The 13,915-nt window shown below is 55.8% G+C and overlaps 1 protein-coding gene across 11 annotated transcripts in view; it reads right to left on the minus strand.

The window, feature by feature from the left end:
* The window catches only part of LOC102110019 (ankyrin repeat and fibronectin type-III domain-containing protein 1-like), a 245,663-nt gene that overhangs the window by 38,626 nt on the left and 193,122 nt on the right, over positions 1–13,915 (minus strand). For 7 of the 11 annotated variants that reach the window (XM_088064291.1, XM_014252470.2, XM_014252469.2 and 4 more), the window contains one exon: positions 740–868. The exons of 2 other annotated variants lie outside the window; for them this stretch is intronic. In XM_088064291.1, the coding sequence (XP_087920417.1) occupies positions 740–868 (129 nt within the window). Of the gene's footprint in view, positions 1–739; positions 869–6,604; positions 6,814–13,915 lie in introns of those variants that run through there. 2 more of the 11 variants (XM_088064295.1, XM_088064297.1) reach the window with 2 other exon arrangements.

A 13,915-nucleotide genomic window follows, 5' to 3' on the forward strand; every position in this document is an offset into this window, starting at 1 on the left:
GATGAATGACCCCCTGCTCGAGTGGGGACAGCTCCTTCAGCCCTGTGCTCACACCAGGGGCTCCAGGCAGTGCAGCAGAGGGGAGGGAGGGAGGGAGGGAGGGAGGGAGCACCGTGTCCCGCAGGGTGGCTCAGGCTGGAACAGCCCGGGACCCTCTCACTGCTCGCTCCGGCCCTGGTGACAGAGGGCAGCCCCTGAAAATGTCCCTGCAGATGGCAAAGCTCCCACAGCAGCTGAGGACACCCCACTGCAGATCCCAGCTCCGGCTGATCCCATGGAGGAGCACTGGGCAGTGAGGGGGGATGCATCCTCCAACAGCTCCCAGCCCTATGGGGAAGGGGAAGGGGAAGGGGAAGGGGAAGGGGAAGGGGAAGGGGAAGGGGAAGGGGAAGGGGAAGGGGAAGGGGAAGGGGAAGGGGAAGGGGAAGGGGAAGGGGAAGGGGAAGGGGAAGGGGAAGGGGAAGGGGAAGGGGGAAGTGGTGGGGTTTGCCAGAGGCTGTGTGCTCGTGTGCCCCAGCTCAGCAAACACTCCCATTACCCACATGAGCCCTGACAGACCTTCAGCTGCAGGATGCTCTGGTTTGATACCTTGGGGGAGGCTCTGCAGCAAGTGGAGGGGTTTGGAGGACTGTTGTCCCACAGGACATTGCTTTGACAATGGCAGCAGCGGGAAAAGGGGACAGGAGGGTGACTGGAGAGGCAGAAGCCTCTTCCCCCAGTCCTGTCCTGCAGCTCTTACCATTCAATGCTCAGAGACCTGGGCCGGAAGGCAGACAGCTCGGCTGAGCCATACTCAGCTTTCCTTCTCTTCTCCTGCTTCTGCTTCACCGACAAGCGGTGGGCAAACCTAGCGAGGCTGCTCTCCGACCTGGGGAGGGGAGAGGAAAGGTGTTAATGGCACTTCAGCCCTGGCTCCAGTGGCACACCCAGGGCACAACGCCAGGAGGTGCTCGGTGCTGAAAGGAGGGTGCTCCCAGCCGTGGCACCAGTCCTGGGGGTGGGAAGTGGAAGAACAGCAGCAGGTTTGGTATTGCTCAGCAGGACCAGCACAGGTCCATGTCAGCCAACCTGGAGCTGCAGCCTGGCAGGCTGAGAGAGCCAGGTTCTGCTCCCTGTGCAGCAAAATCACCTCCCCAGGCTCCAACTGGTGACAGCCAACACTGGAGAAACAGCCAGGGACACGTCGGTGAAGAGAACCAAAGCAGACTGAATCAAAGGCCACATACTCCTTCTGAGAAACTCTGGAGCTCCTGTGGCCTCCCAGCTGGAGCTCCCAAACACCAGAACAGCTTCCCTGAGGAGGACTGACATGGAAATCATGACATGGGAGAGGTTTTGGAAGAGGAAACAGAAATGTGTGGGAGCAAATTCAACTGAAGGACCTGTCTGTGCTGACCAAACCCCTTCCCAGCAGGTGGGGTGCTCCAGTGTCGCTCCCAGCCCCTGAGACAAGCACATCCGCAGGCTCCAGGACCGTGCTGCACATTCCAATCCATCCCAGCCCTGTCCAGGGGAGAGCTGCTGGCACAGGGCACACCTGCCCTGTCTCCACACCCAGTGGCACACAGGCACACAGGCTGAGATTGGCTGAGGAGGCACAGAGACCCTCAGCCTTCTGCCTCCCTCTGGCATGCAGAACCCCCAGAGCTCCTGTGCCGAGGGTGGCATCCCCAGCCTGGGGCTGAACATGCCACCACAGCCTGGCCCTGCTGCAGGAGCAAGGGAGGACAAGCCTGGGGAGCTGGGACACCCAGACTTGGGCATATGACCAGGCACCGAGGCTGTGTGCCAACCCTGCCACACACTCAGAAGTATCACATCCACTGCCTCCTGTCCTCCTTTAATGTGCCAGCACAACCTGCTCCCAACGCTCAGCCAGCACCAGGCTGGGCAGCAAAGGAGACAGGAGTGATTTGACAGAGTTCCCAGGGGGATGAGGGACAGAGCTGGGGGGAACTTTGAACCTACACACATTGCTAAAGCAAATCCTCTCCTCTCCTCTCCTCTCCTCTCCTCTCCTCTCCTCTCCTCTCCTCTCCTCTCCTCTTCCCTCCTCGCCTCTCCTCTCCTCTCCTCTCCTCTCCTCTCCTCTCCTCTCCTCTCCTCTCCTCTCCTCTCCTCTCCTCTCCTCTCCTCTCCTCTCCTCTCCTCTCCTCTCCTCTCCTCTCCTCTCCTCTCCTCTCCTCTCCTCTCCTCTCCTCTCCTCTCCTCTCCTCTCCTCTCCTCTCCTCTCCTCTCCTCTCCTCTCCTCTCCTCTCCCTCAACCAAACAAAATACCTCCAAAGAAAGAGAAAAAATCTATTTCTCAGAACTGAGAGCTCCCTGCCTTTCCTCACAGTAATTAGGCCAGCACCAACCAGCTAACAGTTTTTTCCCAATACATTTTAAACACAGACATCTTAAATTCATTAACTGGTTACTGATTTATTTTTCAGCTTATGAATTGCTGTTGCTGGGGATGGGGTGGAGACAGCTTTCTGGAGAGGGCTCTTGTCTCTCCAGTCGCCGGCAAAGAGTTGTTCAGACCTTCCAGGGTCATTCTTTACATTCTTGAGAAAAAATCCTACTTTGATGTAAAGGATGAGGTTTGCCTTAAAAGAAACCCAACAAGAAACCCAAACCCCAGCTTTCCCCCACTCACAGCCGGAGGAAGAGGCATGATCCTGATGCCCGTAGAGCAGAGCCTGGCACCAACACCATCCCCACCACCTCACTCTCCTTTGATCTGGTGTCAAAGCTCAGCTGGAATGGAGAAGATCCCATTTCAGGAGGGGTGAGAGGTGGGCATTGACAGTGCTCTGCAGCAGCCCCAGGCATGGTGTGGACACCAGGATGAGCAGGGCTGAGCCAGGAATGGGGCTGGGCAGTGGGAACAGGTGCTGCTGGTTGCTGTAGCACCTCCTCAGTGGCATTTGGCAGTTCCTGCCTCTTCCCACCTGCCCAGGAGGAGCTCCTGCCACCCTGCAGGGATGAGGGCTCCAGCCCCATCTGAAAGGATGCTGGGGGTGCTTATCTCCTGAGATCTGGGGACTGCCTGGAGAATCCTGCCCTGCCATTACAGCCACCCCTCCCAAACTGGTCCCCAGCAGGGAAGAGGGGCTGGGAAATCCTAGATGCCCTGCACAGATGCAGGAAGGCAGCAGCCCCTGTGACAAGTGCCTCTGTGGTGCTGGTACATGCTCCTTTCAATATCCACCACGGTGACAATTACACACGTAGGAGCTTTACCTGGATGTATCCACCTGCCCAAGCATGGCAGGAGCAGCCACTGCAGATTGGATAAAGCCAACAGCATCTGTCAAGAAGAGCTGGTGGGCGAAAACAGGGCAATGTGCCACATGTCATCAGGATTAGGAATGAAGGAGAGTTAGTCCTGGGGGCAGAATGGGCTGGTGGGGCTAGAGAAGCCACCTTGGTGCTCAGGAACATGTGGCTTTGCTGTGAGTCATGGCATCAAGGGGAAGGCACGGGGAGACAGGGGATGGATGCTCTCCAGCCCAGGGCAGGTGCTGCCCAGATCTGCCTGATGCAGGACAGACAAGCTAGTCCACGTACGAGTCAGAAGTAGACCAAGAATCCTGGGGTGCTGATTTCAGCCCCCAGACCTACCAGCCACCACCTCCAGCTGCTACAGCCCAGGTAAAGGAATGGCTGTGACAGCCCAACACCTCCCCCCTGAGAGCTGTCAGCAACTCATCCAGCCACGAACCAGCCTCCCTCACCTCTGCCAGACCCCAAAGCTTCAGCAGAAGCATCACTAATTAGAAGCCAGGAGCACATTACAGATCAGCTGGCAATTTATACAGAGCTGCTTTACATAAACCGTGCTGCAGAAGGGGGAATGAATCATACCTGAGCACAGCCGAGCCGCTGCCCCTCGCCCCAGCAGGGCCCTGCTGCTGCTGGCTCAGCTCCTCTGAGCTCCTGTGCTGAGCTGCTCCGGTCCCCTGGGCTCAGAGTGCTCCCAGGGCTGCGGTGCTCCCGCAGCACTGGGTATTGCTGGGTCTGGGCTCTGTGGGTGGCAGTGGGGGTGAGCCTCTAACACAGGGAGGGGGATGCTGTTGAGACCACACTGTTACTTCCCAAGTGCTTTCCAAACAATAATAGATGTCCCTGTCCCTTAAGAAGGATCAATGTTAGGGATTTTGAGGTAGAAGCAGGGAAACAGGCACAGAGGACACGCAGGTAAGACACTCCCTGTGGTTGCCAGCATCCTTCTCCCTGTGTGCTTATCTGATGGGCAAGATTTCAGTGTCTTCTCCCACCAGGACCACACACTCAGCCCCACAAGTGCTGGTCTGGAGGACAGGCAGTCCCAGGTGCCACTGTCATCTTGAGCCAGCTTCATCCCAGCCATGGCACGGAGCCGAGGCCAGCACTGCTCCCCCAGCCCTGCCACTGCACGGTGCTGCCCCAGGCCCACCTGGGCAGGATCCAGGCTCACCTGCCCAGCCTCCATCAGAGGCAGCATCTCTGCAGCAGCTCAGCACCAGAGCAGTCAGGGCTTGCACAGCTGCACCTGCCGAGGCAGTCCCCACACAGCAAGGTGACACGTGGAAAAAGCCATCAATTGGAGCATCAACTGCAGCACTGGAAGAATTGTCTCCTGACAACCAGAGGAGGTTGTTCAGCTACTGTGCTGTATCATAAATCACACCTCTATGACTTGCCATCTGTCAGCCAGATTACACGTGTTCAGAGTCCCATGTCAGCATTTAAGTCAGAACACGGCATCTTTTCCCAGAAATAATTATCAGTGCTGAAGGCTCTTGCAGCGATATCCGTCCTCAGCCCTTCCCTCCAAAGGTCTGGGCAGAACAGGGCTGGCATTCCCAGAGGGCAGGACCACCACTGTGGCACAGCGATGCACAGCCTCCATGTGCCATGTCCCCCCTAAGCCCACTGCTTCAGGCACGGGGAGGGGCAGGGTCTGGCATGGCAAACTCCCCCCTGGCATCAGCCATGGCACCCAGCACCCTGAACAGGGACAGGCAGAGGCTGCTGCTAAATGGAGACAGGGACAGTGCTGAGAGCCCGGGAGCGTCCAACCAGGATGAGCAGAGTGCCCAGAGCAGCACTCGGACCCCAGCCTGGCCAAGGAGGAAGAGTCCAGCAAAGCACAGGGCACAGCTCCTGCTGCCCCAATGCACTGTGTGACACCAATCTGTTCCCACGCCTTCGCCCCACAGGTTTTCTGGGAGCCCAACCCCACAGGGGTGACCGATAAAGCCCCCAGCCTGCCAAGGCAGTGGGAAGGGAGGTAGAGCATGAACATGGTGGGCTGGCAGCCTGTCCCCATCCTGCCTGTGCCTCCGGCAGCTCACTGAGCCGGCACCAGACACGGCACCCCAGCTCACAAATCCCTCAGCTGCCCTGGGATGAGGACAAGGGGCTGAAGCGCCTCCCTCCACCCCCTCGCTGGCCAGGCAGGCGGATGAGCAGTGACATTTCCCAAAGCTCAGTACAGAAATACAAGGGCACGGAATTCATCCCTCCGGCTTCACCCGCCACACGCAGGCGTGAATCCGGCCGGGGGTTCGCAATCACCACCACATTCCCCACACCACAACTGGGAAGTGATGACAAGCAAAATCCCGATCCCTCGGCTCCGCATCCCTCCCTCCGCTAAAAGCCTTTCGGCAGTCTGCAGCCGCCGGGGTGAGCCCGCAGGAGCCACGGTGCCTCAGCCCCTGCTGGCACAGCACCGCTCTGCCATGGCCAGAGCTGCAGGGAAACCAGGAGCCACCAGGCACAGCCGCACCGAGCTGTGAGGTGAGGTGGTGACCGAGGTCACGAGAGTGCCAGCCCAGGCACCGGCACAGGATGACCAGCACCAGCAACACCTCTGCTCCACCAACGCACCCAGCCAAAGCCCTCATGGCACACATGGCACACCAGCCATCCATCCCACAAGGTATCACATCCAGGCAGGAAAACCTCCCACTTGTTGCACACTCCTTAGTGTGAGACTCGGGAGCCAGCACGTGCCTGTGGCTCTGAACTAACCCAGATGTGGGCAGGGAGCTCACAGCCTCTTCCATCAGCACAGGCAACAGTCCCGGGATGAGCCATGGGCTGCAGGCACCCCAGGCAAACAAGCAGTGTTTCAGCTGGTCCTGCCTCCTTGGGGAGCAGCCCCTGCACAAACAGCTTTGAGCTGGGCTTATTCCCACGGGCATCCGGGCTGCAGCCGGTCTGGGGAAGGCGGCTGTGCCCGGGGTGGGCAGTGCTGGGAGCAACAGCCCCGCACTCCCTGCAGCTGCGGGCTGTGGCTGCTGTCAGCGCCTTATTTGCACAGGTACAGTCAGGATAAAATAGAGGGAAAATAACCAAAGCTGGAAAGGTTCTTCCCAAGCAGGGAGCAGTCTTGTGGGGGAGAGAGGGTTTGGAAAGGACAGCCTGATGGCCACGAACACGCAGTCAGCCTCCAGGCGAGCGCTGGCTGCGCACACCGCTCCAGCAAGCCCCACTCGCTTCCCACTGACCGTGGTCCTAGTCACAAGAGTGTCTCCAAAGCAGCAGCCAGGGCCAGGAGCCCAGTGAGCCGTGGCCAGCTGTGCCCTACAGGGACAGGGACAGATGCCCGCCAGCGATGCTCACTCACCTGCACAGCCTCTGCTCCCTTCGCTCCTGGTGCTCGGCTCACCCACTGCCAGAGCAGTAGCTCATCCCAGAGCATCTCTTCAGGGGAGTCCCTGTCCCCTCTATGCACACTCCCATCCTGAATGGGGTCCCCTTCTCCCATCCACGTTGCCTGAACTCCTCAGCTGCCACCTCCAGTTCCCTCACCCATCACCTCAGGTTTCTCATTTGCTCTCTGCTTGGCTCTTTTTCTCTTTTCTTTTTTTTTTTTTTTTTTTTTTTCCTCCCAATCTTGTTTCTATAGAAACGAGATTAGCAGAGGGGGAAATAAAACAGCCCCATGTGACTCAGATTCCGACACTGAAGAATCTCCTGGTTGCGCTTGCCGTGGCTTTACATAACCAGGAGCATGTGCAGGCTCAGATGGGGGTACTGGGATCAGATGGGGGTACTGGGCTGGGATGGGGGTACTGGGCTGGGATGGGGGTACTGGGATCAGATGGGGGTACTGGGCTGGGATGGGGGTACTGGGATCAGATGGGGGTACTGGGCTGGGATGGGGGTACTGGGCTCGGACGAGGGAGACAGGGCTCAGCCAAGGAGAACCAGGCTCAGCTGAGTGGGATCAGGCTCAGGTGAGGAACACCAGGCTCAGCTCTGGAGGCACTACCAGGCAGAAGGCAGCGATGCCTCACCTCCACTTGCTCTGGGTTTGCTGCAACACTCCTGATGCAGTGACATGTCACCAAACCCTGCTGGCACCCCATGAGCTCCTGTCACCCTGCATGGCCCTGCCTCACTGCTTGTTCATACTGAGAAGAGGAGAAAGCAGATGCTGAATACTACTCTGAGTCCCACCAAAATCTCTGGGGTCCCCTGGTGAGCTGTGCAGGAGGAAGCAGCCCCAAGACCCCCATGCTGCCAAGGCTGTCCTGCCCCTGCCCTCAGCACTGAAAAAGTGCTTTGGGGCACTGGGCTCCAACCTTCATGGACTCCTGGGTGACCAAGCAGGCAATCTGGTGAGCTGCAGACAGCCACATGTTCCACTGTGCTGACATTCCTCCTACTCAATCTCCCAAATCTGTGAGCAGTGCCCATGGCTGGGGCACTCAAACAACGGGCTGAGCTCTTCCTCACTGCTTTGGGGACTGACACAGGACATTGCCCACAGGGACTTCCCAAGCCCAAACCTTAATTCCAGGTGAGCTGAGAAGTGCTGAGGACCCTGCCTGAGGATCCCCCAAGTGTTTCCTTAGCTTGGGGACAGATGCTGATTGCACATGGCCAGTGCTGCCTGCGAGGGTCACCCACCCAGGGCTTCTGCTGATGAACTCCCATGTCTGTATGGGACACTGCCCTTCTGCTGCACCTCTGGAGGCTCGACCCCCACTCACCCCCCACTCCCAGGTACTGCCCAGGACTGAAAAACAGGCAGCAAGCTCTTTTACTTGAATAATTTTTATAGTGATAGGACAAGGAGAAACAATTTTAAAGTAAAAGAGGCAAGAGTTAGATTAGATGTTTGGAAGAAATTCTTTGTTTATAGTGTGGTGAGGCCCTGGCACAGGGTGCCCAGAGAAGCTGTGGCTGTCCCTGGATCCCTGGAAGTGTCCAAGGCCAGACTGGATGGGGCTTGGAACAACCCTGGGATAGTGGGAGGTGTCCCTGCCATGGCAGAGGGGTCGAACAAGATTATCACAAAGATCCCTTCCAACCCAAACCATTCCATGATTTCTAGGATTCTATGAAATGGGAATCTAGGATGTTGTCCTGCCAGAACACAGCAGTGAAGTGCCTTCCCCAGGGACAGCACAGGAGCTCAGCTGGGTTAGCAAGGCAGCAGACATCTCAGGAAGTTTGGCTCCTTCCCAAAGGATGGGGCATTGGCTTACCCAGTTTCTCCAAGTCCTTGGTTTTCCTTTGGGATTTCAGTGTCCCACTTCTCAGGCTGATTCAGCCATGATTAGCTGGTGAGCTCTGCTGCTGTGACAGCCCCAGGCCTGCCTGCAGGATATGACATTGGGAAACCTCTCCCCCCTCAGGGCACACTGGGTTCAAGGGGGTCTCAGTTCCCTCCCTGACACATCAGGACAGATCAGACAGCATGTCAGAGCAGCTGTGGGCAGCCACACTGAGAACAAGTGATGAATTTGGGCATATCCACCCAACCAAACTTTTCCATGAGTTATCCCAGAGGGCTGGGGATCTGCATGAGGTGCCAGGGTTGGGTGGTGCTGCAGAGAAGGAGCCAAAGGCTCAGGTACTGCTGAGGGAATGAGCCCTGTGAGGACTCTGGCTCACCCACCTGCTGAGGATGCAGCTTCACACCCAAAGCATCCTGTCTGGTGGGATCCAGCAGAGCTGGGGATGCCAGTTCTGATCCAGCAAGGAGGGTGCTCAAGGGCAGGACAGCTGGGCAGCAGCCAGAGGCTTCCCAAGGCCAGGGAGGGGACCCTGGGGATGCTGCAGATGGGGAAAGAGTGACAGGATTTGCATGAGAGGGTGAAGAAAGAATGTAGAGGGGTCATCAAAAGGGAACAAGGAGAGATGTCTTACAGCCCTGGGATAAGAGGCTGCAGCTCTAGGTAAGTTGATCCTGAGACCCCGAGCCATTCCTCCCCTTGCCACAGCTCACCACAATATGAGCCATTGCTCTGATTACCCTAAAACAGTAAAGGAAAGATGGGTCACACATTTGGAGCAACCCCTTGAAAACCACAGCCCAGGGCAGCCCCTTTCATTGGCCAACGCAGCTGTGCTCACTGGGGACTTGGGAAAGGGATTTTTATAACAACAAAAGTCTCAGTGGTCGCTGACATTTGCCAGCTTTTGGGGGACATAATCAGTGTTTAATGCCTGTCAGTGAGCCCTGTGGCTCTTCACAAGCCGAGCAGATGCAGGCACCAGGACTGATGCTGGGCTGGCTTCCCTGGGAAGGACCAAGCTGGACTCTGCAGGACCTGGCTCTGCAGCCAGAAGCCAGGCAGAGCAGACGGGATCCTCTATTTAAAGTATGATAACAGGGTCACAGAAACGTCTGCCAGCAAAAGCACTTGGATACCTTGATCTAATTATAGCTGGCATTATCAGGCTGCATTACAATTAGCAAGTCAGTGGCCAGTCTCTATTTCTGGTCTGCAACACGAGGTAGGTCGGTATTCCAAGGAAGAAGGAGAAGGGAAGCAGGGGGAGCAGGACGGAGATACCTCACGGTGTGTTTAAATAAGCAGCACAGCTGCTTCCGAGTGCTGTGGAAAGGCAAGTTTTATTTGGAGGGTGTTTATATGGAAAGCCAAGGAGAGAAACACAACCCAGCACAGCCTCCCTCAGTCATCTGCAGGCAGCTCCTGACCCTGCACCCACTCCTTCCCCCGGTGGTGAAGGCTGTCCGCAGCCTCCAGGTCAGCCCTAGGTCCCACCAGACCTGTGGGGTCCTGTGCCCCAGAGCAGAACCCTGGACCAGCTTTTCATGGAATTGTTAAGGTTGGAAAAGTCCTCTCAAATCATCAAATCCAGCCATTCCCCAAGCAGTGCCAAGGCAACCACTGAACCATGTCCCCAGCTGACACATCTACACCATTTTTAAATCCTTCTGAGGACAGTGACTCCACCCCTGCCCTGGGGCAGCCTTTTCCAATGCCTGACCACCCTTCCAATGCCTGAGGACTCTTCCATTTCTTCCAGTGAAGAAATTTTCCTTAACATCCAATCTTTTCTAAGCTATTTAGAAGCCAGATTAAAGCAGCATCCAGGAGGGAACCCAACCACACATCCTACAAGCGCACAACCCAACCCTTGAACTCCACAAAGCCTGTTCCCATCGGCCTGTCCAGTGCTCAGCACCAGGCCTGTTACTTAAGGACAGCTGACAGCCAGAATCCCTGGAAATGGCTGGCATTTTTAGAACATCTTTTTGTTTTCTTTGAAAAACAGAGTTTGGTCAAACTTAGAGCATTTGATGCAAAGTATGTGATGCTAATCCGAGCAGAAGGAACCATCTGATGAGTCCCAAATTAAAATGTTCCTTTGTTTTGGCTTTCAAACTTTGCATTTTAATACTAATGCACAATCTGAATGGAAGGTAAATTTGCATGTCCTTCCCCTAAAAATTGTCTCTCAAAACAATAATTTTACTCATTTGCATTTTGACAATAACCACTGTCCCTCTCTGACCAACATCTGTGTTGTGACAGAGATGCTGGGTACATGTGCCACAGCCTGGTGAGTCATTCTGCACCCCAGCATGCCTGTGCCACTGGGAGGACTGGATCTGCACCAGTATCATCTGCCCCCTGAGCAGACACCTTCCAGCTGGAAACCCATCCCCACAGGAAGCATCCCAAGGGTGGACAAAGCAAGGAAGCAGCAGAATGTGCTGCTGAGAGCCCAGGGGTATGAATGTGATCTAAAAAGGGGCTACAGGACCTTGGAAGAGGTGGAATCCTGAAGACAATGCAAGGTGATCAGGAAGTTTTCTCTCCAGATTATAAGCAATATTTAGACTGGGATCTGCACACCTGTGCCATTGTCACATCAAGAGCCTGTTGTTGCCATTTGTAACATGTAAATGTAAGACGGCTGAAAAGAAGAGAAGGATTTGGGGGTGCCACTGGCTGAGAGCTGGAGATGCCCTGGCCATGAGCACCCAGAACCCCCCTGGGCTGGGCTGAGCCCCAGTGTGGGCAGCAGGGGAGGGGGGGATTCTGTCCCTCTCAGGTGAGACCCCACCTGCAGAGCTGCCTCCAGCCCTAGCCCAGGAATGTCGTGGAGCTGCTGCAAGTGAATCCATCCCCAGATCCAGGGAGAGCTGGGGGTGCTCACCTGGAGAGGAGAAGGCTCCAGGGACACCTCAGAGCCCCTGCCAGAGCCTAAAGGGGCTCCAGGAGAGCTGCAGAGGGACTTGGGACAAGGGATGGAGGGACAGGACACAGGGAATGGCTTCCACTGCCAGAGGGCAGGGATGGATGGGATATTGGGAAGGAATTGTTCCCTGGGAGGGTGGGCAGGCCCTGGCACAGGGTGCCCAGAGAAGCTGTGGCTGCCCCTGGATCCCTGGAAGTGTTCCAGACAGGTTGGACAGGGCTTGGAGCAACCTGGGATGGTGAGAGGTGTCCCAGCCCATGGCAGGGGGTGGAATGAGATGAACTTTAAGGTCCATTTCAGTACAAACCATTCCATGATCCTATGATTGCAGGTAAGCAAAGATCTTTTTCTGACTCCCAACCATGAAACAGATCATTGGAAAGAACCATTTCATGACTGGCACATCCCAGTGTGCTTCACTCTCAAAATTAACAGTCTACTTTAAACCCAAAAATCCATCCATATACAGACAACAAATAAATAAAACCTACAAAATAACATGGTCAAAAATCCCTTCCCCTGGGCAAAATCCTCATCACTTTGCTTGTTTTTAAGAATTCTATCATTTCCCTCTGTGATTGTTTTTAATGAAGATATCTATCACTCCTTCCTGAGCAGCAGGATGGAGCACTTGGGCTCTTCCAAGCAGGCTGTGTGAACATGATGGATTGTCCATGTGCCAAGTCAGAGGAACGTGCAGACTTGCTCCTGTCTTGCCAGGAGCCAGGTTTTCAGAATTCTCCTACTACAAATTACAGCTTTTATCCTAATTAAAAAGATACCAGGGAAAATAAAGAAAAGAAGGAAATCCAACCAATTTCTTTGTTCATGTGCAATCAGCAGGGGTGGGTGAGAAGGTTCCTGATGGGGCTCAGACCTCCTGAGACCTTCACCTCCCTCCACTCCTGCCAGCTGAGCCCACACATGGTGAGGCAGCACCACATCGTGCTGGCATCCTTGTGGTGCCCCAGCCACCCCGGTCTGTGGCTGCAGCCTGCTCCCCATGCAGGGACAGACGCCCGGGGGGATGTGCCATTGTTTAGTCTGTGCACAGCCCTGGCGCTGGAGCCGCCTCTTGTTTTCCATGGCCCCGCGTCCCACGCTGCGCGCAGGAATGGAAAAGCTTGTTATTCTGGGCTGCCGGGCAGCTGGGCCCTTCCAAGAGCAGAGAGCAGTGATGTGGTTAAGGCGAGCTGGCCTCAGAACCTCCATGGTTTCAGCTCCTGGCTGGCACCCTTCTCCTCCAGCAGACCTCACCGCCCGCCAGCAGCGCCCGCCATCGGGACAGGCAGGTGACGGCAGCTGGCTGTGCTGGGGCGCACTGATGCACTCGTGTGTCCAGGTGTGCTTGCATGATCCTGGGGGAGGGTGAAGGATGGGAGAAGGGTGACAGAGAACGAGCCCAGACCCCAGAGGCACCAGGACAGCCACCCAGAAACGGAAGAAATGGACCCCTCAGCATCCCACTGGCGTCAGTGCTCAGGAACAGTACAAAGCAGGGCCAGGACCTGTCCCTTTGGGTGATGAAACACTGGAACAGGCTGCCCAGAGGGGCTGGGGAGTCTCCTTCCCCAGATATTCACCACACCTGGGCACGATCCTGTGCAACCTGCTGTAGGTGAAGCTGTGCTCTAGCACAGTTGGACCAAATGACCTCCAGAAGCATCTTCCAACCCCAACCACTCCTTGATCCCGCAGCACACACAGCCTGAGCTATGGCTCTGCTGCCTCTGCAAGATCTGGGTAGTTGGGGCCCAAGGGAACCCAGTACCTCTGTGTTTCACTCACAAAGTTCCTCCAAGCGGTAAAGACCTATCAAAGAAATTAAGATCTATTAAATCCCAACCTATAGAGGGTCCTGGGCAACCAAAGAGAAAAAGGAGAATAGCAAAATACCACCAGATAGATTATAAGAAGCAACACTGGTGTTCACCAGCACCAAACAAGAAAAATTCATTGAAGTATTTTAATGGTCAGAAGAACACGACCATAAAATGCCACCGTGTTACCACAGCACTATTCTGCCCTCTGCGGTTCCTCTCCTACCGAGAGTAAGTGATTATTAGGGACAGCTGGTCCACGCCACAGAGCCCACTTCGCTGCCAGCATCTCCTGGTCCCAGGCTGCAGGAAGATGCAGAGCTGTGGGGGCAGCTGTGGAACTTGTGCCCTGGCCCCTGGGTAGATCTGGCTGGGAGCTGGGAGGTGGAGACCCTCCAGGCTGCAGTTCCAACCACATCTGTCCATGCTAAACAAAAACGTCCCTCTCTGGTTTTCCCTCAGGACTTGTGAGCACATCAGGAATTAAACCCCAGTCTCCTGGGCTCATTGCACTGGTGCAGGAATCTGCATCTTGTGTCCTGGTTCTTCCCAGTTCAGTGAAAACCCCTCCCCACCTTGCCCAAGGCACTTCAGCATGCATGGGGATGCAGGACACTGCTTAGCAGCCCTTGAAATAATGGGAACCAGGA

Source organism: Pseudopodoces humilis, chromosome 18, assembly GCF_049639895.1.
Source record: "Pseudopodoces humilis isolate 2021_Gansu_Grassland_sample_001 chromosome 18, ASM4963989v1, whole genome shotgun sequence".
NCBI lineage: Eukaryota > Metazoa > Chordata > Aves > Passeriformes > Paridae > Pseudopodoces > Pseudopodoces humilis.